Consider the following 20,028-nt stretch of genomic DNA (forward strand, 5'->3'; position numbering starts at 1 on the left):
ATGAGCTAACATTGTCCCTTCCTTAAAAGTGTGCAGGTCCTTCTCAGGTACACCAAATCCCCCGCACGTCCATCCGGGTGAGTGCTTCTTTATTCCACAGATGTATAATCAGTGTGTGGGCGGGGTCCTAGGCGGGTTGTAGAAGGGATGAAATGGGATCTCTGAGTGAGGTTTTGGGTAGCCTCGGAATGAGCATCAGCTCCGACAGTCCTCCGTGGCTCAGAGGATTGTTTCTCTATATTGCAATGGAGTTATCTTAACATACTTACTCCTTTAATTTGACATCTCATAAAATTAGTCAGTTTTTTCATAGTAAATATCAATTTATTTTAGGTTTCCATTTTTTTCTGAATGAAATAAATTTTGTTGACTTGCTATACCATTACTCAAATTACGTAATATTATATTACCTAGTGGGCTTAAACCAAAACATCACCTATTCATAAACATATTCTCAGGAAAGTGATGTTTTAATATCAGATTTCTATTAAACATACTCAGTTTGTCCCCTCTCATCTTCATAAATCAAATATAACCATTTTATATATGTGTCTTCTATAGATTGAGTCATTAAAAAAATAATTTTAAATTTTTCAGAAGGAAATGAGGTTCTTTGTTCCAAACATGATCATATAGAGTTTAACTTCGCATTACTGCAAAGTATCTGCTAGCATTTTTCTCATAAAATCTTTCTTGTCCCAGTTTTAAGCTCACAAATGACAAATTACAATTTAATGGTATCAGCCATTAAGCATGTGCTCTACCAGTGAGGAAATTTCAAATTGCAGAGCAGTGATAATGAGGTTGCAGTCACATTAAACATTTAGAAAACAAGTGAAGATGATGGTAGTTTTCCCTTTACAGCTCTAAAAGACCTAGAAATATAATTTCTAAGAACTGGAGAAAAAGGATATTTGCATCCACTACCCATGGCCCCAAACTCATTTGACCATGAAACATGATCAGTCTTACCTCCCTGATCACTTTGTCCATTTTTACTTAATTTACAGATGGTGATAATACTCACGACAATGATGTGACATTGAGCTATATGATAATGACAAACCAAAATATGCTCTTTTATGTATGTAAGGCTGGACAAGTATGGTTAAGTCCTGGACATAAATTATGTTATTTACACAGCATGTCAGTCCTATGAGGTGTCACGCTATGCTCATGCTGCAGAGGAGAAAACTGATGTGCCCTCCCTTCCTTCCCTTCACCCCATAATCGGTTCACGCACAAGGTCATAGGCACCCACATTTGCACTGGGGTCTGCCGAGGAGTGTCCTCCTTCTGTTACACTCTGCACTGCTCTCCTGGCCTCTGCATTGGGTGCAATTACCTCAGCATTATTCACTAGTTTGTGGCCCATTTGATAACAGTGTGTAGCACTGATTATGTACGATTTGGGTAATTGCAGAATGACACATGTCTAAAATGATTGTTTCCTTGATTTACATATTAAAGGGAGTCTTAACTGTGTTATCTTTCTCCTGAGGGTACCCCAGCTTTTACTACCAGATTTTTCTTTGATCTTTCTTACTCTATGTATGTTTTATTTTCCCCTGATCTGTCCACTAGGCCTTTCCTTTCTCTTTCCTAATGTGGCCTCTTCAAATTGACATATTTCAGAAATCTGTGCTAGATTTCCTGTGGTTTATGTCCTTATACACCGAACAAGTCTCTCTGAGGACAGCTTATTTCTCCAGTGTTTAAAGTATGATTTTGTGCTTGGCACATCAAATGAGGCAGGTGCCATCTCTGCATCTGTCACTCTTAAGAGCTGCATTTGAAGAGGGTCTCCTAGATGGTCCTGCTGATGGAAAGCATTTCTGCTCTGTCCCCTGATCTCCCAAATTGTGCTGTGTGAGTCAGGTGGGAGTGTGATGAAGCACAGCGGGAGGGGACACGCTAACAGGGTTTCTTTTATCCTGTTTTTATAAAGGATTCACATCCTCCAGAATATGTCTTCTAATAAAATAATATATTAGCACAGAAAGAGCTACATACCTTTCTTCTAATACTTACATATAAATGTAACACATGCCTATTTGGTGTATGCGTTGCATTAATACAGCTGTGTGTTATCCACAAAGTTTGGTGGCAGCTGGATGACCAGATTCAGATATTCTGGTGACTCTCCTGGTGCCCCACGGGAACTAATGTAAGTGGGTGCTTGTGGATATGCCAAATTATGTCACTTTGCTTGATCAATACACTGTAGAAAGCCGTCAACTTTTCTGCTCCTACTATGAAATTTTTCCTGTAGAAAAGGAAGATTTTTCCAGTGATTTTGAACAATGATCCACTTAAGCCATGCTTTCCTGAAAATTGGACCAAATTCATGCCATCTGCCCATCCTGTCTTCCCACAGCATTTGTGTTTGTAGGACTGCAGTCCACAAAGGAACACTGAAGATAACGCAGTTCAGTATGCTTGTTGCAGATGATTAAAACTTGCAACTTGAACAGTTTCACAGTGCTGTGTATTCGTAAGGCTGCATTTTAAAAATGAATTAAACCGAATTAAAGCAAAGACTGTATTTCACAGAAACAACATGAGAGAAGGCAATTTTAGAACTATTTTTAAATGCTATTTATTAAATGCTAATATGCATCTACTTAAACTTATTTAAAATCATTATCACTATATATTTTCCCTTACATGAAATAAATGTACAAAAATAGGCAAATGCCATTTAAAAGTACATAGAAGACACAGAATACCATTTAGGGCTGTGGGCTAATGATCACGTGGAGACTGTTGAGTTTCTTATCAATATTTTTTGTAATTTCTCCTAGCCTTATCATAGGACCGCACCCAAATACGCTAAATGTGTCAACAGAGAAAATTGTGTCACTTTGCCTGAGCATTATTTTGGAAAAAGACTGCTTCCCCTCAGTATCTTACATTATAAAACTGAATGGTCTAAAGAGCCATGAAGTGATTTATCCTTGTACCATTGATTTTCAGATAACAATTCTTGAATATATGACTTGAAACATCTTACAATGTTATGTACCTTCTATTTATAAAGCTTGAAGTAAGTATGTATCTTTTATAGGGAAATATTCCATGAATATGTCATCACCAAATTTTCTAGGATGATTTTTATGTGTGGGCCTCTTGAGTCTGGAGAAATATCATTGCTTACTTGAAGGTGACATGAAGGCTTAAACTGCTGTGTAGACCCATCTTTCTGGGTTGGGTTGGGTACTTGTCTTCTAATTAAAACCCTACAATGGAATGACCCTGCGTCTATTTTAATTGTGGTTTATTTACCACCCTAATTCCACATGCCTGAATAGAAAAAATATATAGCCTATGTTTCTATTATTTGATAACTGGGCTCTGCTCACATTGGCTAGTTATTCTGGAATAAAAATAAAAAATATAGAAGATGTATAGAAGGTCAGAAAAAAAGACCTAAAATTCCACCAAAGTTTTCTGAACAGAGATTCCTAAAATATTCTTTTATTTTGGTAATTTTTAATCCTCTCTTAGGCAGAGACAGAACTGATGAACTATTAAAATAACTGCAGTAAGTCTCCCAAGTCACACATATGAGGAGCTGCACAATAATACAAATCATGGCTGACATTTCTTTAGAGATCATTATGTGCTGGAAACACTTCCATGTTTGGTACGTATACTTAATCCTTTTTCCCACATGTTATCTCTTAGATCTAGGTAAAATGATTGTCCATGTTTTGTACGTGAGATGGAGCTCAGCATTGTGGACTACTCTAGTCCAAACTGCAGATTGTAGATATAAATTCAAGCAGTCTGACTTTACTGCCCACACTATCAGCATTTTCTCTGTTAATATATTAAGAATATTTGGTCTGACAGTAAACCAACCAGAATAAAGATAGCACTGAAATAGTGTAACATTGTGTGTGTCGAATCCATTGAGATACTTTGCCCGGGAGGGTCTTATTTTCACTTTTATGCAGTCCTCTTCATTCAAATTGAGCAATAATTGCAGAGCTCTTACTATATACTCATTGCTTAATCCAGATGATGCAGATCAAAACCAAATAACATATTGCCCTTGCCCCTGAAAAACTAAAAACCCAGGTAATAAGGCGTTTTCTATACTTATGGCAATTTTTAATGTAGAGTAAATCTTATGTACCATGGGAGCCCAGCAATGGGATACATAATAAAACTGTGATGGAGAAGCGTTAGGACCAGGGAGAGAGAGGGATGGCTTCTGGAAGGTATGAGGTGCACTTGTGTATTGAAAGGTGAAAAGGTTGCCTTGGGATTAATCCACATATTTTGTTGATGGCAATAATGTTGGTTGAGATTGATGAAGGTGGTAATATTTGTGATAAAGATAATTTTTCTTGCTTTTCTCCTCAGACATTTACTACACACTTGTTTCCCCCACAAGATGAAGAAAAACAACAAACTGTACACTTTTATTGCCATAAGAGACACCTTTTTCTCTGAACTTGGCATTGGGCTCTTAGCCAACGCCCTCCTTCTTGCCTTCCACGTCCTCACGTTCCTTCTTGAGCACAGGCCCAAGGCCACTGACCTGACCATCAGCCACTTGGCCCTAATCCACCTAGTGATGCTGCTGACCTTAGGTTTCATAGCCACAGACATTTTTGGGTCTCGGGATTTTTGGGATGACATCAAGTGCAAGGCAGTTCTGTACTTGTACAGGTTGATGCGGGGCCTCTCCATCTGCACCACCTGCCTGCTGAGTGTCCTGCAGGCCATCACCCTCAGCCCCAGGAGCTCCTGTCTGGCAAAGTTCAAACATAAATGCTCACATCGCAACCCTTGTGTCTTTTTCATCCTGTGGGTCTTCTATGTGTCCATTAACATTCACCTATTAATCTCCACTATTGCCACCCCTAATCTGACCTCAGACAGTCTAATGTTTGTTTCTGAATCCTGCTCTCTTTTGCCCCTGAGTTACATTTTGGGGCACATAATTTCCACACTGGTGACCTTCTGCGATTTCTCCCTTATAGGCCTCATGGCCCTCTCCAGTGGATACATGGTGATTCTCTTGTTCCGGCACAAGAGGCAGGTACAGCATCTCCACAGCACCCACCTTTCCTCAAAAGCCTCCCCAGAAAATAGGGCCTCCCGGACCATTCTGCTGCTCATGGGTTTCTTTGTCATCATGTACATTTTAGACTGCATTGTCTCCTCCTATTCCTCAGGAATATTGTGGAACAGCGACCCAGTTCTTTATTGTGTCCAGATGTTTGTGAGCAATGGCTATGCCACCATCAGTCCTTTGCTGCTAATCAGTACTGAAAAACGAATGATCAAGTTCCTAACATCCATGTTGGGGAAGAACAGAAAATGTTTAACTTCTCAGTGAAGAATAACTTCGTTTCAGACGGGTCAGTGCACTGGCTTCAAAATGATTAATCATGGCACACAATATATGCTCTCTGGGGAGTTGTGCTTTTTTTTAAAAAAAAAAAACCTATTTACTGTGATACATGTGGATGACAAATACATAATATATAATGAAACATATACCTCTCTAGGATACCATGAAGGTTTTAAATTTCTCATTGAGCTCAACAAGGACTTTGTCTTTTAGAATCTAGATGTCCTTTATTTCTTTCTCTTCCCTGATTGCTCTGGCTAGTACTTCCAATACTATATTAAATAGGAGTGGTGAAAATGGGCATCCTTGTCTTACTTCTGTTCTTAAGGGAAATGCATTCACTTTTTCCCTGTTCAGTATGATATTGGCAGTGGGTTTGTCATAAATGGCTTTTATTGTGCTGAGATACTTTCCTTCTATACCTAATTTGCTGAGGTCTTTATCATGAAGTGGTGTTGAATTTTGTCAAATGCTTTTTCTGTGCCTATTGAGATAATCATATGTTTTTCTGTTCTTGATTTTGTTGATGTGATGTACCACCTTTCTTGACTTGCGTATGTTGATCCATCCTTGCCTGCTTGGGATGAATCCCACTTGATCATGATGTATAATTTTTTTGATATGTTGCTGTATTCTGATTGCTAGTATTTTGTTGGGATTGGATTGTTCTTATTTTTCTAGTTCTTTGAGCTGTAGTATTAGGTTGTTTATTTGAAATCTTTGTATTCTTTCGATGAAAGTGTTTATTGCAATAAACTTCCCTTTTAGTACTGCTTTTGCAGTATCCCACAGGTTTTGGCATAATGCATCATTATTTTCATTAGTTTCAAGAATTTTTTTGATCTCCTGTTTAATTTGTTCTTGGGCTCATATGTCATTCTGGAGCATGTTGTTTAATTTCCATGTATTTGTATAGTTTATTGAGTTTCGCTTGTTATTGATTTCTGGTTTTAATCCATTGTAGTCTGAAAAGACACTTGAAAAAATTTCAATTTTTAAAAATTTGTTGAGACTTGATTTCTGAAGAATGTTCCATGCGGTGATAAGAACAGATATACTACAGTTGTTGGATGAAATGTTTCTACAGAAATCTGCCAGTTCAAATTTGTCTAAAGTATAATTTAAATCCTGTATTTCTTTTTTGATTTGTTGCCTGGATGATCTGTCTGGTACTTAGAGAGGGGTGTTTGGGTCCCTCATTATAGTTATATTGGGGTTTATCTCTTTCATTAGGTCTAAGAGTGTTTGCTCTATATATCTGGGTGCTTCAGTGTCAGGTGTATATATGTTTATGATTGTTATGTCTTCTTGCTGGATAGATCCCTTTATCATTATATAGTGACCTTCTTTGTCTCTTTTTATTGATTTTGGTGCAAACTCTATTTTGTCTGACATAAGAATAGCTACTCCTTCTTGTTTTTGGTTTCCATTTGTGTGGTGTATGTTTTTCCATCCCTTCGCTATTAGTCTGTGTGTGTCTTTGCAGGTGAGGTGAGTCTCTTGAAGACAGCATATAGTTGGTTGTAGCTTTTCAATCCACTCCATTAGTATGTGTCTTTTGAGTGGACAATTCAATCCATTTACATTTATAATTGTTGAGATGTATTGTCTTACTCCTAGCATTTTATTGTTTTTGGTTTAAATGTTTTAAATATCCTTTGTGCCTTTCTTCAACTCTTATTATTTGTCTTCAATGTTTGATTTTTTTAGATGTCTTTTATTTTATTTATTTTTAAAAAATTATTTATTATTTATTATTAGCATATTCATTATCACAAAGCATAGTTTTTCTTTATACTGTTTGCCCTTCCTATCACTTCCCAAACTCTCTCCCTCCCCCCACCCCCCATCTCTAGTATTCTTAGGTTTGTTCTGTCCTTCTGAATGTTCAATATATTTTTTGTAGTTTTTCTTTCTTTCTTTTCTTTCTTTCCACCCAGTTATGAGTGAGAACATGCAGTATTTCTCTTTCCTTGTCTGGCTTATTTCACTTACCATAGTTTTCTCCAGAATCATCCATGTTGTTGCAAATGGCAGAATTTCATTCTTTTTTATGGCTGAGTAAGTATTCTATTGTGTATATATACCACATTTTCCTTATCCTGTCCCATCGATGGACACTTGGGTTGGTTCCATTTTGGTTATTGTAAATAGAGTTGCAATGAACATGGGAGTGCAGGTATCCCTTCGACGTGATGAGTTCCATTCCTTTGGATATATGCCTAGCAGTAAGGTTGCTGGATCATATGGTAGTTCAATCTGTAGGTGTCTGAGGAACCTCCATACCATTTTCTATATGGCTGGGCTAATTTATAGTCCCACCAACAGTGTAGAAGATGAATAGATATTTTTCAAAGGAAGACATACAAATGACCAAACAGGTACATGAAAAAATGCTCAGCATCACTAGTCATCAGAGAAATGCAAAGCAAAACCACACTGAGATATCATCTCACCCCAGTTAGACTGGCTATTATTAAAAAGACTGACAATAACAAATGCTGACAAGGATGTGGGGAAAAGAGAACTCTTCTACTGTTTGATGTTTTTTTGAGGTAGTAAGATTTTGTTTCTTTTTTCTTTGTCCTTTGCATTTGTGTTTTATCAGTTGGTTTTGTTTTTTCTTGTGTGTTCCTGGTAGTGATTGTCATTTTTGGATTTCATTTTCAGTCATTTCAAGGGTTTCCTATTCTGTAGGGTCTGGTACTTGAGAATTACTATATTCCTTTGGTGGTGTCATATTTTCTTGTTTTCTTTTTTTTCATATTTCTAGTATCACTAAGTTGATTTCTGGTCATCTGGTAGATCAGTTGCTTTTTCTAATACTCTGGAGTGGACTTTGAGGAGAGATACTTCCTCTTCTTTTTCCAGGCTCCTCTGATGACTCTCCTTGTTCCAATGCAGTTGAGTATGTGGTGGGCCACTGCATGATGGTTGTGGCTGCTACTGTTATGTCAAGCTGTCCTTGCATCAGTGGAAGCTGTGGTGCTGGCTGTTGTGGACCACCTCCACAGAAGCAGTTTGGGCCCTCCGTGTCCTGGTGGTGATGCTCCTGCTGCCTCCTACATGGGAGAGGGTATGGTTTGGGGTTGCCTGGGCACCTCTCACCTTGGGCTCCCTGTCATGGTGGAGGTACTTATCCTCCATGCAGTTTTGATTACTATAGTTTTGTAATATCATTTGAAATCAGGAATTGTGATGACTCCAACTTTGTTCTTTCTCAAGGTTGCTTTGGCTATTTCATCTGTTGTGGCTTTATACATATTTTGAAATTGGCTTTTCTGTTTTTGTAAAAAATGCCATTGGAATTTTGGTATAAATTGCATTGAATCTGTAGATCACTTAGGGCAGTGTGAACATTTAAACAATATTAATTTCCAGTTTATAAATATGAGATTTATTTAAGTCTTCAATTTCTTTCATCAATATATTATTATTTTCAGTGTAAAAATTTTTTACCTCCTTGGCTAGATTTAGTCCTAAATATTTTATTCTTTCTGATGCTATTCATAATGGATTATTTTCTTTATTTCCTTTTTGGATAGATCATTGTTGGTGTAAAGATATGCAATTGTTTTTTGTGTGTTGATTTTATATCCTGCAGGCTTACCACACACCTGATTAGTTCTAACTGTTGCATGCACGTGTGTGTATGTGTGTGTGTGTGTATACTTTTTTTACATATGGCATTATGTCATCTGCAAACAAATAATTTTACCTTTTCCTTTTTATTTTTTATTTTAATTAATTAATTTTAATTTTACATAATTGATTATTCATAGTGGGGGGTATAGAGTTGAATATCCATACCCATGTACAATATGTGATGATCAAATTAGGATGATGAGTATATTTGTCATTACAAAACATGATCATTCTTTTTGATGCTTAACCAATTTTTTGCTAACGTCCTCCCCATTTCCCATCTCTAGCATCCATAGATCTGTTCTCTCCTTTTGAAAGTTTGACATATTATTGTGATCTTCCTAATTTCCTTCCTTCCTTCCTTCATCTCTCTTTCTTTCTTTTTTCATATTTATATTTTAGATCCCACTTTTGAGTGAGGACATGTAGTATTTTCCTTTATGTGCCTGGCATATTTCACTTAACACAATTTTTTTCAAGCCCATCCATGTTGCTGCGAATGGCAGAATTCCATTCTTTTTCGTTGCTGTGTAGGTATTCCATTGTGTATATATGCCACGTTTTCCTTATCCAGTCATCCATTGATGGACTTTTAGGTTGGTTCCAACTCTTGGCTATTTTAAGTACAGCTGCGATAAACATGGGAGTGTAGGTATCCCTTCAACATGATGATTTCCATTCCTTTCGATGTATACCTAGTAGTGGAATTGCTGGATTATATGGCAGTTCTATTTGTAATTGTTTGAGGAAGCTCCATACTGTTTTATATAATGGCTGAACTAATTTACAGTCCCAACAACAGTGTAGAAGGGTTCACTTTTCTCAATGACCTCATCAGCATTTGTTCTTCTCTGTCTTTGTGATAATAGCCAGTCCAACTGGGGAGAGATGAAATGTCAGTGGAGTTTTGACTTGCATTTCCCTGATTCTTAGTAATGTTGAGCATTTTTTCATGCATCTGTTGGCCATTTGTATGTCATCCTTTGAGAAATGTCTACTCAGCTCCTTTGCCCATTTTTAATTGGATTATTTGTTTTTTTACTGTTAAGTTGTTTGAGTTCCTTGTATATTCTGGATATTAATCCTTTATTGGATGTATAGTTTGAAAATATTTTCTTCTTTTCTGTAGGCTGTCTTTTCACTGTGTTTGTTGTTTGCTCCGCTGTGCAGAATCTTTTTAGCTTCATATTATCACATTTGTTAATATTTTAATTTGTTACCTGTGCTTTCAAAGTCTTATTCGTAAAGGTTTTACCCAGTCCTACATACTGCAGTGTTTCCCTTATGTTTTCTTTTAAGAATTTTATAGTTTCAGGTCTTGTGTTCAAGTCTTTAATACATTTTGGGTTGATTTTGCTATATGGCAATAGGTACAGGTCTAGTTTCATTCTTCTACACATGGATATCCAGCTTCCCCAGCACCATTTACTGAAGAGGCTATACTTTCCCCAATGTATGTTCTTGATGCCTGTGTCAAAGATCCATTGGCTGTAAATATGTGGGCTGATTTCTGGGTTCTCTATTCTGTTCCATTGATCCAAGTGTCTGGTTTTATGCCAGTACCATTCTGTTTTAGTTGCAATAGCTTTATAGTATAATTTGAACTCATGTAGTGTAATGCCTTCTGCTTTACTTTTTCTGCTCAGGAGGGCTTTGGCTATTTGCAGTCTTTTGTTGTTTCATATGAATGTTAGGATTGTTTTTTCTATTTCTGTGAAGAATGTCATTGGTATTTTCATGGGGATTGCATTGAATCTGTAGATCACTTTGGGAAGTGTGGACCTTTTCACAATGTTAATTTTTCCAATCCATGAGCACAGAATGTGTTTCCATCTTTTTTTGTCCTCTTTAATTTTAAGCTGTGTTTTGTAGTTTTCATTGTAGAGATCTTTCACCTCCTTGGTTATTCCTAGGTATTTTATTCCTAAGTATTTTATTTATTTATTTATTGCTAGCTTTCTTGATTTCTTTTTCTTTTTTTTTTTTTTTTTTTTTTTTGTCGTTTTTTCGTGACCGGCACTCAGCCAGTGAGTGCACCGGTCAGTCCTATATAGGATCCGAACCTGCGGCGGGAGCGTCGCCGCGCTCCCAGCGCAGCACTCTACCAAGTGCGCCACTGGCTCGGCCCTTGATTTCTTTTTCTGCTAATTCATTGTTAAAGTATGAAAATACTACTGATTTTTGTAAATCAATTTTGTATCCTGCAACTTTACTGAATTCTTCTTCCCTCCCTTTCCCCCTCCACCACCCTCCCACTCTGCAACAACATCTTAGAATGTATAATAATAATAATAATAATAATAATAATAATAATAATAATAATAATAAAAAAATAATAATAAATTCATTTTTAAAAGATTTCTGCCATTAGGGGTCTGGTACTTGAGAATTATTACACTCCTTTGGTGGTGTCATATTTCATATTTCATATTTCTAGTATCCCTATGTTGATGTCTGAGCATCTGGTGGAGCAGTTACTTTTTCTACTACTATGGGGTGGCTTTTGAAGAGAGCAACTCCCTTCTGCAGATGTGTTTTATATTGACCATTAAGTAAGGTGTTTTAGTTGTGGTGCCAGGCAGACATAGCAGTGTAATCTCTGTGTGATTTCATCAGCCTCATTCAATGTTGGAATTGTCTGTGAGCCCTCCATGGCCTAGGCACTTAGGCACTCTGTGACTCCTTGATGAAGTGAGTGACATGTGTTGGGTCATCAAGGATGTGGGTGAGATCTTGAATTCTTAGGAGAAGTGTCTAGGTGCCCTGTTGCTCTTTGGATGATGTAGGTGTCCTTGTATGAACTTGTTGGCCCCTTGATAGAGTCCCATGACCCTGAGGTGGAGTTTGTCTTTACTCTTTCCTGCAGGTGGAGACTCCTCCTGGTTCCTTGCTTCTCCCAGTTGGGGGATGGGTTGGTGATGGCTGGTTATTTTGTTGCATACTTTATTTGGCCATCTGGAGTTTCTGAACTCACCAGCAGCTCTACATGTGTCTCTCCCTGTATCAATGCAGTTGTATGGGCTCCCCAAGTAGTTCTCACCCCCAGGTGTATGGGGCTGTGCTTGCTCACCTCTTTTCTCTTTACTCTTGCCTGGTAAAACACAAGGACACCTGGATCTGGGCAAGGTGGAGCTTGTGGCACCCGTGCTGGGAGGCAGGAGTGGGAGCAGCTGTGGAGGGGAGCAGGATGAATTGCCATGTGGGGAGATGGGAGTGGCAGTGGCCAGAACATTGGCAGTGGGAACAGCAGTGGAGTTAGTGGCACAGCAGGAGCCAGTAACATGTTTGGAGCTGCGTGGTGGCAGCAGCACCAGTGGGAGCAGTGTGGTGGAAGGGTCTGCGGTGAGAACCATGTGGTGGGAGCAGTGCAGGCAGGGGTAGAGAGTGAGTCATGTCTTTGGGGCCAGACAATGGTGGTGGCAACGGTGGCGGAAGTGGTGGTGTGTTCTACTTCTTCCTTTTAAATTTGGATGCATCTTCTCTCTTACTTTTTTTTTGTCTTTTTTAAATCATGATATTTTAAAAAAATTTATTGAGGTAATATATATATAAGATAAGGATTGCCATTTTAAGCATTTTTAAACATACAGTTGCATGCTTAATGGGTACAGAGTTTATGTTTAGGATGGCAAATCATTTTGGAAATGGGTCGAGGTGGTGGTCACACAGCATTGTGAACGCCTGCCTTTTATTTATTTTTTTCCCTAATTGTTCTTGCTAGTACTTCCAGAACAATGTTGAATAGGAGTGGGGAGAGTGGGCATAGTTGCCTTGTACCTGATCTTAGCAGAAAAGCTTTTAATTTTCTCCCATTGATTATGAAGTTAGCTGTGGGTTTTTCTTAAATGTCTTTTCTTATGTTTATGTACATTCCTTCTGCACCTATTTTGCTGAGAAGTTTTATTATATATGCATGTTGAACTTTGTCAAATTCTGTTTTTGCATCTATTGAGATGAGGATGTGATTTTTATCTTTCATTCTGTTAATGCGATGTATTACATTTATTGATTTGTATGTGTTAAGCCAACCTTGCATGCCAGAGATAATTCCACTTGACCACGGTGTATAATCTTTTTGATACATTGTTTAATTTGGTTTGCTATATTTTCTTGAGGATTTTTGCATCTACCTTTATTAGAGGGATTTGCTTGTAATTTTCTTTTCTTGTGGTGTCTTTGTCTGGCTTTGTTATTAGGGTGATGCTGATCTCCTAAAATGAATTTGGAAGTATTTCCTCTATGTCTATTTTTTGGAAGAGTTTAAAAAGAATTAGTACTAATTTTTCTTTTTAAAATTTATTTTTTTAAAATTGGTGATATAATTGTATGTATTCATCATGTATGACATGATGTTTGAAGTATTAGATACATTGTGGAATGACTAAATCTAGCTAATTAACATATGCCTTACCTCACATAGTTATTATTTTTGTGGTGAGAACACTTTACATTCACTCTCTTAACATTTGTCAAGAACACAGTATACTAATGTTGGTAAAATTTAGCTGTGAAGTCATCTGGTCTTGGACTTCTCTTTGATGGGAGGTTTTTGATTACTATTTTCAATATCCTTATTTGTTACTGGTCTGTTTAGGCTTCCTATTTCTTCCTGATTCATTCTTGGCAAGTTGTATGTTTCTATGAATTTACCCATTTTCTTTAGGTTATGTAATTTGTTGCATATGATAGTTCATAATAGTCCCTTGTGATCCTTTTTAATTTCTGAAGTATCTGTAGTAATATTCCTTCCTTCCTTTCTAATTTTATTTGAGTCTTCTCTTTTTTTCTTAGTTAGTTTAGCTAAAGGTTTGCCAATTTCATTTATTTTTTTAAAAAAACAAGTCTTAGTTTTGTTAATTTTTTTGTATAATTCTATTATTTATTTGATTTACTTCTGTTCTGATATTTCCTTTTTTCTACTAACTTTGGCTTTAGTTTGTTCTTTTCTCTATTTCCTTGAGGTATAAAGTTAGGTTGTTTACTTGATATTCTTTGTTTTAAAAAAAATTGGCATTTATTGCTATAAACTTCCCTTTTAGAACTGCTTTTGCTGATTCCATAACTTTTGGTAAATTGTGTTTTCATTTTCATTTGTCTCAAGATTTTTAAAAATTTATTTTTAGTTTTTAATTGACAAATTATATATGTATATATTTATGGGATACAATGTGATGTTTCAGTTTATGTATACAAGGTGCAATTATTATATCAAGCTAGTTAACATATTCATTACCTCACATACTTATTTTTTGTGGTGAGAACAATTGAAACTCACTCTCTTAGCAATTTTGAAATATACAATTCGTTATTATTAACTATAGTCACCAGGCTGTGCAATTGATCTCAAAATTATTACTCTTCCTGTCTAACTGAAACTTTGTACCCTTTGCCTGACATATCCTTATTCTTCATCTAATCCCCAGCCTCTGGTAACTACTGTCATACTCTCTACTTCCATGAATTCAACTGTTTTAGATTACACAGATAAGTGAGACCGAACCTGTGAAATTTTCATTCTGTGCCTGCCTTATTTTAATTAGTGTAATGTCCTCCAGCTTCCTCCATGTTGTTGCAAATGAGAAAATTTTCTTCTTTTGAAGCATGAATAGCGTTCCATTTTATATATATGCCTCACTTTCTTTATCCAGCCATCCGTTGAAGGATACGTAGGTTGATTCCATATCTTGGCTTTTGTGAATAGCGCTGCAGTGACCATGGAAGTGCAGGTATCTCTTCAACATACTGATTTCATTTCCTTGTATATAAACCCATATCTTAGTCCGTTTGTGCTGCCATAACAAAATACCACAGACTGGGTAATTTATGAAGAACGGAGCTTTATGCTCTCCTAGTTCTGGAGGCTGGCAAGTTCAAGATCAAGGTGCTAGCAGGTTCGGTGGTCTGGTGAGGGCTGCTCTCTGCTACCAAGATGGCACCTTGTTGCTGCATCCTCCTGAGGGAAGAAACCCTGTGGTCTCACATGGCATAAGGTAAAGGACAAGAGGTCTGGGCACTATAGTGTGAAGCCTCTTTTTTAAGGGCCTTAATCCTGTTGATGAGGGAGAAGCCTTCATGGCCTAATCACTTCTTGAAAGCTCTGCCTCCTAATGCTATCACATTGGCTATTAAGTTTCAACATCTGAGATCTGGAGGGGACACATTCAAACCATATCTACCCAGAAGTGGGATTTCTGGATCTTATGGTAGGTCTATTTTTAGTTCTTCCAGAAACCACCATACAGTTTTCCATATGGCTGTACTAATGAGATATTTTTAAAATTCCCTTTGTTTTCCTCTTTGTCCCAGCAGTTTTTCAAAAGTATGTTATGTAGTTTTCACTTATTGGTGAATATTCTCATTTTCTTGATGTCATTTCCTTCTAACAATTTTGGGTTTAGTTTGTTGTTGTTTTTCTAGTTCCTTAAGGTGTATTTTTAAGTTATTAGAAAACTTTCTTCATTTTTTTGATATAGGCTTTTGTTGCTATAAACTTTCCTCTTAAAAATGCTTTTGCTATATCCCATTGGATTTGGTATGATGTGTTCCCACTGTCATTTGTCTGAAGGAATTTTTAAATTTCCCTCTTCTAAAAAATTTATTTCTTTTTGATTATACATATTTATGGGGTATAGAGTTGACTATCAATATTTGTGCACAGTATGTGATGATCAAATCAATATTATTAGCATATTCATCATTACAAATCATAATTACTCTTTGTACCCCTTACCCAATTACTCTCTAGCCCCCCCTTTGCCTTTCCCACCTCTAGTAACTATAGGTCTGTTCCCTCCTTCTCAAAGTTCTGCATTTTATTCTAGTCTTCCTTCCTTCCTTCCTTAGCTCCCACTTATGAGTGAGGACATGCAGTAATTCTCTTTCTGTGCCTGGTTTATTTCACTTAACATAATTTATAACACCAAGGTCAAGGGTATGGTTCTCTCTAATGGCCAGCTGCCAACAACAAAAAAATCCTTTAAAATTTCATCATTAAACCATTGGTTGTTTAGGAGCATGTTATTTAATTTCTTTTTAAATTTTTTAAAAAATTTTATTTTCTTCTTTTTTTTAAATCATTTTGTTTAATTTCCATGTATTTATAAAGCTTCCAAAGTTTTTCTAGTTGTTGATTTCTAGTTTTCTACCATTGTGGTCAGAAAAGATATTTGATGTGGCATCTATCTTTTGAAATTTGTGTAGACATGTTTTGTGGCCTAACATATGATCCTAGTAACATTCCATGTGCAATTGAGAAAAATGGATATTCTGCAATTGTTGGATGAAATGTTCTGCAAATGTCTGTTTGGTCCATTTGGTCTATGGTGCAGTTTAAATCAGATGTTTCTGTACTTATTTTCTGTCTAGATGATCTGTCCACTGTTGAAAACAGGCCTGTTATTGATTTCTAGTTTTATTCCATTGTGGTTGGAAATACACTGGGTATGATTTTTATATTCTTAAATTTGTTAAGAATTGTTTGGTGACATAAAATGTGATCTTTCCTGGAAAATATTCCATGTGTGCTTCAGATGAATGCATGTTTTTCTGGAGTTGGGTGAAAAGTTCTTTTTATGTCTATTTGATCCACTTTATCTATAGTGTTCTTCAAGTTTGCTGTTTCTTTATTGATTTTCTAAGTTGTAGCTGTATCCAGTATTGAGAATGGGGTAATAAAGTATCCTGTTAATGTATTGCTGTCAGTTTCTCCTTTTAGATTTGTTTAATATACTTAGGTGTTGTGATGTTAGGTGCATATATATTTACAATTGTTATATCTCCCTGTTGCCTATTATTACAATTTTCATGTCTTTTTGTTGAATTAAAAGTAAGTTTATAGACAAAACAGAATATATATTTATTATTATATAATGACCTTTGTCACTAGAGATAGTTTTTGATTTAAAGTCTACTTTGTCTGATATTGTATAGCTACTTTTGCTTTCTTTTGGTACCATCTGCATGGAATATCTTTTTCTTTCCCTTCATTAATGGCCCATGAATCCTTGAATCTATTGTGAGTTTCTTATAGACAGCATATGATTCAGCCTTGGTTTTTTACCTGTTTAGGTACTTTGTATCTTTTCATTGTGGAGTTTATTCTAGTCTATTTATATTTAAGTAATTATTAATGAAGCATTTACTATTGCCAATTTGTTGTGTTTTCTGTTTGTCTTGTATTTGCTTTTTCTCTCTCACTGTCTTCTTTTCTGTTTCATTGTGGGGTTTTTTGTATTGATAGGTTTTTATTTCTTCTTATTTTTCTTTTTATACCTTCTATAGGTATTTTCTTTGTGGGTACCAAGAAGCTTACCTAAAATATCATATACTTATAACAATCACTTTTAATCTGTTACATTTTAACTTCCCTTACATACAAGAATTCTTCACTTTTACCTCTTCTCCCCCTACATTAAATGCTATTGATGTCACAATTTATATCCATTATATTAAATATCCACTAACCTAATTTAGTTATAGTTTGTTTGAACACTTTTATCCTTTAAATTTTATGGCAGAATTAGAAGTAATTTACCCATTACCATAATAATAATACAATATTTTGTTTTTGTCTATAAATTTACCTTTATAAACAAGTTTTATACTTTCTTATGATTTTGTCTTGCTGTTTAGTGTCCTTTAATATAACCTTGAAGAAGTCTCTTTAGCAGAGAAGTTCTTTAAAATGGGAGTGTCCCAGAGACCTTTTGGTGGCTGCACATTCATTGCTCAGAGTGGTGGCCTGGAGAACCAAGCTTCATTGGCATCAAGACCAACAGGCTGTGTGGAGTGCTGTCTGGAACAGACTGTGTGAAGGGAGCTAATCCATGTCACACAGGCTGGGATCTGGAAATATGGAGACTTTGCATTGGAAAGAAGATTGAATATTTTAAAGTTGGAAGTCTGCTTCGTAAAGGATCATTTGCCTGATGTCTACAGATCTGATTCCATTAAATAGCTAGGAAGTTGCAATCAAAATGACAGACAAGAAAGCCATATACAAAACTGAAATGGTACAAAGAGTCCCAAATGAGGTCAAAATACATCACTAATTGAAACATCCTTGTATCTTAGAGCTTTATAGCTATTTTGAAGATGACAACTATGTGCACCTGTTATTAGGAATGTGCCACAATGGAGAATTGAAAAGGCATCTAATGAACAGAATGAAACTCTTCTCAGAAAATGAAGCTTGGCGCTTCATGTCCTGGATCATCAGAGGAATGTTGTATCTTCATTCTCAAGGTATATTACACCAGGAACTCACACTTCTAACCTCTTACTTATGCATAATATAAATACCAAGATTGCTGATTTGGAGCTGGCAACTCAATTTGTAATGACACATGGTAAACTCTACACATTATGTGAAACTTCTAATTACATTGTACCAGAAATTGCCAGCTGAAGTGCTCATGGACTTGAATCAGATGCTTGGTCTTTGCTTGTATGTTTTATATGTTACTTATTAGGAGGTGACCTGTAGACCCTGACACAATTAAGAATGCATTAAATAAAGTAGTATTAGCAGATTATGAAATGCCAACTTTTCTGTCAAGAGAGCCCTAGGACATTAGTACTTCTCTACTTAATTTGTAGAAATACAGAAGATTGTTTAAGTCTGTCTTAAGTATTAGACCATTTTTTATGTCAATTCATTTTTTTGTTGATATTCTTCAACAAAAAGTGATTATTTAGGAACTGTAGAAGACTTGATCCATAGTGGACATGTCACAATCTCTACTGTGCTTACAGCTTCTATGATATAAGTGGTATAAGTGGTATTTAATGTGACAAAAGACTTTTGACTGGTCAGCCACTCTCAAGTAAAATGACTGTATTTCTAAAGAATAAAAATTCACATGAGATGGAAGCAGACGTTATACTCAGTGGAGAAATCAAGAACAAGAAAGGGGAAGGGGAACAGTAATCCAAGATGCAGAAGAAAGGCCACATTCTCAATACTTTTGTAGGGCTGATTCCTCTGATAGATCCAACATTTCTAATAGTCAGTCTAGAGCCCAAATATATACAATGGAATGATACCACTCAGGAGAAATGCTTTCAAAGTCCAAAAGATCAGGAGTAGATAAAAACGAAGAGAGATATTCATCCACAAACAGCAATGTCAAAATTTTTACTACTTTAAAGAAAAGACATCCCATAGTTCTGGATTTTAAAAATTGAAATGAATTGATTGCACACATTTATGGGATACAGAGTTATACTTCAATACATATACGCAATGTGTGATGATAAAATCAGGATAATTAGCATATTCATGATTGCAAAACCTAATTATTACTTTATGATGAGAATATTTGATCTCCTCTCTTCTGGCCATTTGATAACATACAGTGAATTGTTGTTAATTATAGGTGTCTAGCACTACTGTTTACCACTTATTTTTCTTATCTAGCTATAGTTTTGTGTCCATTAACCAATCTCTCCCTATTTACTCTCTCCCCTCCCCTTCCCACCCACTAGTAACCACAATTCTACTGTCTGGATCTTTCAAAAAACCTGATAACCATCAAGCATTCTCCTATCATCTTTACCATGAAAAACTCCTTTTCCATTTTCAGACCAGATGTCTCAAACTGAAATGGTGCAACAATGGTTTGGGAGTCTGAAATAATACTTTTTTCGTAGAACCTACTGAGATTAGCCCAAATGAGATTTCCAAGGCCATCCACATTTGCGGAAGGACATATGAAGAAATGTCTGGAATGGTATCAGAGCCCAAACAAAAACAAAAACAAAAAACAAAAAAACAACTCTGATGCTTCTGATAATGCACATTCTGTAAAATAGCTGAATACTATGATCATGTTTGAGTAGAATGATCATAAATAGTGCTGCATCTCCAAAACAGGCACTGATGCTTAATCCTTCTGTGTTTGTAAATGAAGGACTTGACCTTAGAGCTATAGATTTTAGAACAAACATCTTTTCTAGTAGTTTAAAAGATTGTCTTTCTGTATCAGCACAACTTTTGAAATCTGTTATTGTGAAAA

The 20,028-nt window shown here is 36.1% G+C and overlaps 1 protein-coding gene and 1 pseudogene across 1 annotated transcript; both read left to right on the forward strand.

The window, feature by feature from the left end:
* The first annotated feature begins 4,402 nt into the window (after positions 1-4,402).
* Positions 4,403-5,353, forward strand: LOC134390146 (vomeronasal type-1 receptor 90-like). Its single transcript, XM_063113422.1, has one exon. It carries the CDS (start codon positions 4,403-4,405, stop codon positions 5,351-5,353), a length of 951 nt encoding a protein of 316 aa, XP_062969492.1.
* Positions 5,354-12,210: 6,857 nt separating this feature from the next.
* Positions 12,211-19,649, forward strand: LOC134390147 (serine/threonine-protein kinase PLK4-like; annotated as a pseudogene).
* The last annotated feature ends 379 nt before the right edge of the window (positions 19,650-20,028 follow it).

Source organism: Cynocephalus volans, chromosome 11 (assembly GCF_027409185.1).
Source record: "Cynocephalus volans isolate mCynVol1 chromosome 11, mCynVol1.pri, whole genome shotgun sequence".
In the NCBI taxonomy this organism is placed as follows: domain Eukaryota; kingdom Metazoa; phylum Chordata; class Mammalia; order Dermoptera; family Cynocephalidae; genus Cynocephalus; species Cynocephalus volans.

Coding starts and splice junctions, on each gene's coding strand:
- LOC134390146 (XM_063113422.1), top strand. CDS start 4,403: ATGAAGAAAAACAACAAACTGTACACTTTTATTGCCATAAGAGACACC.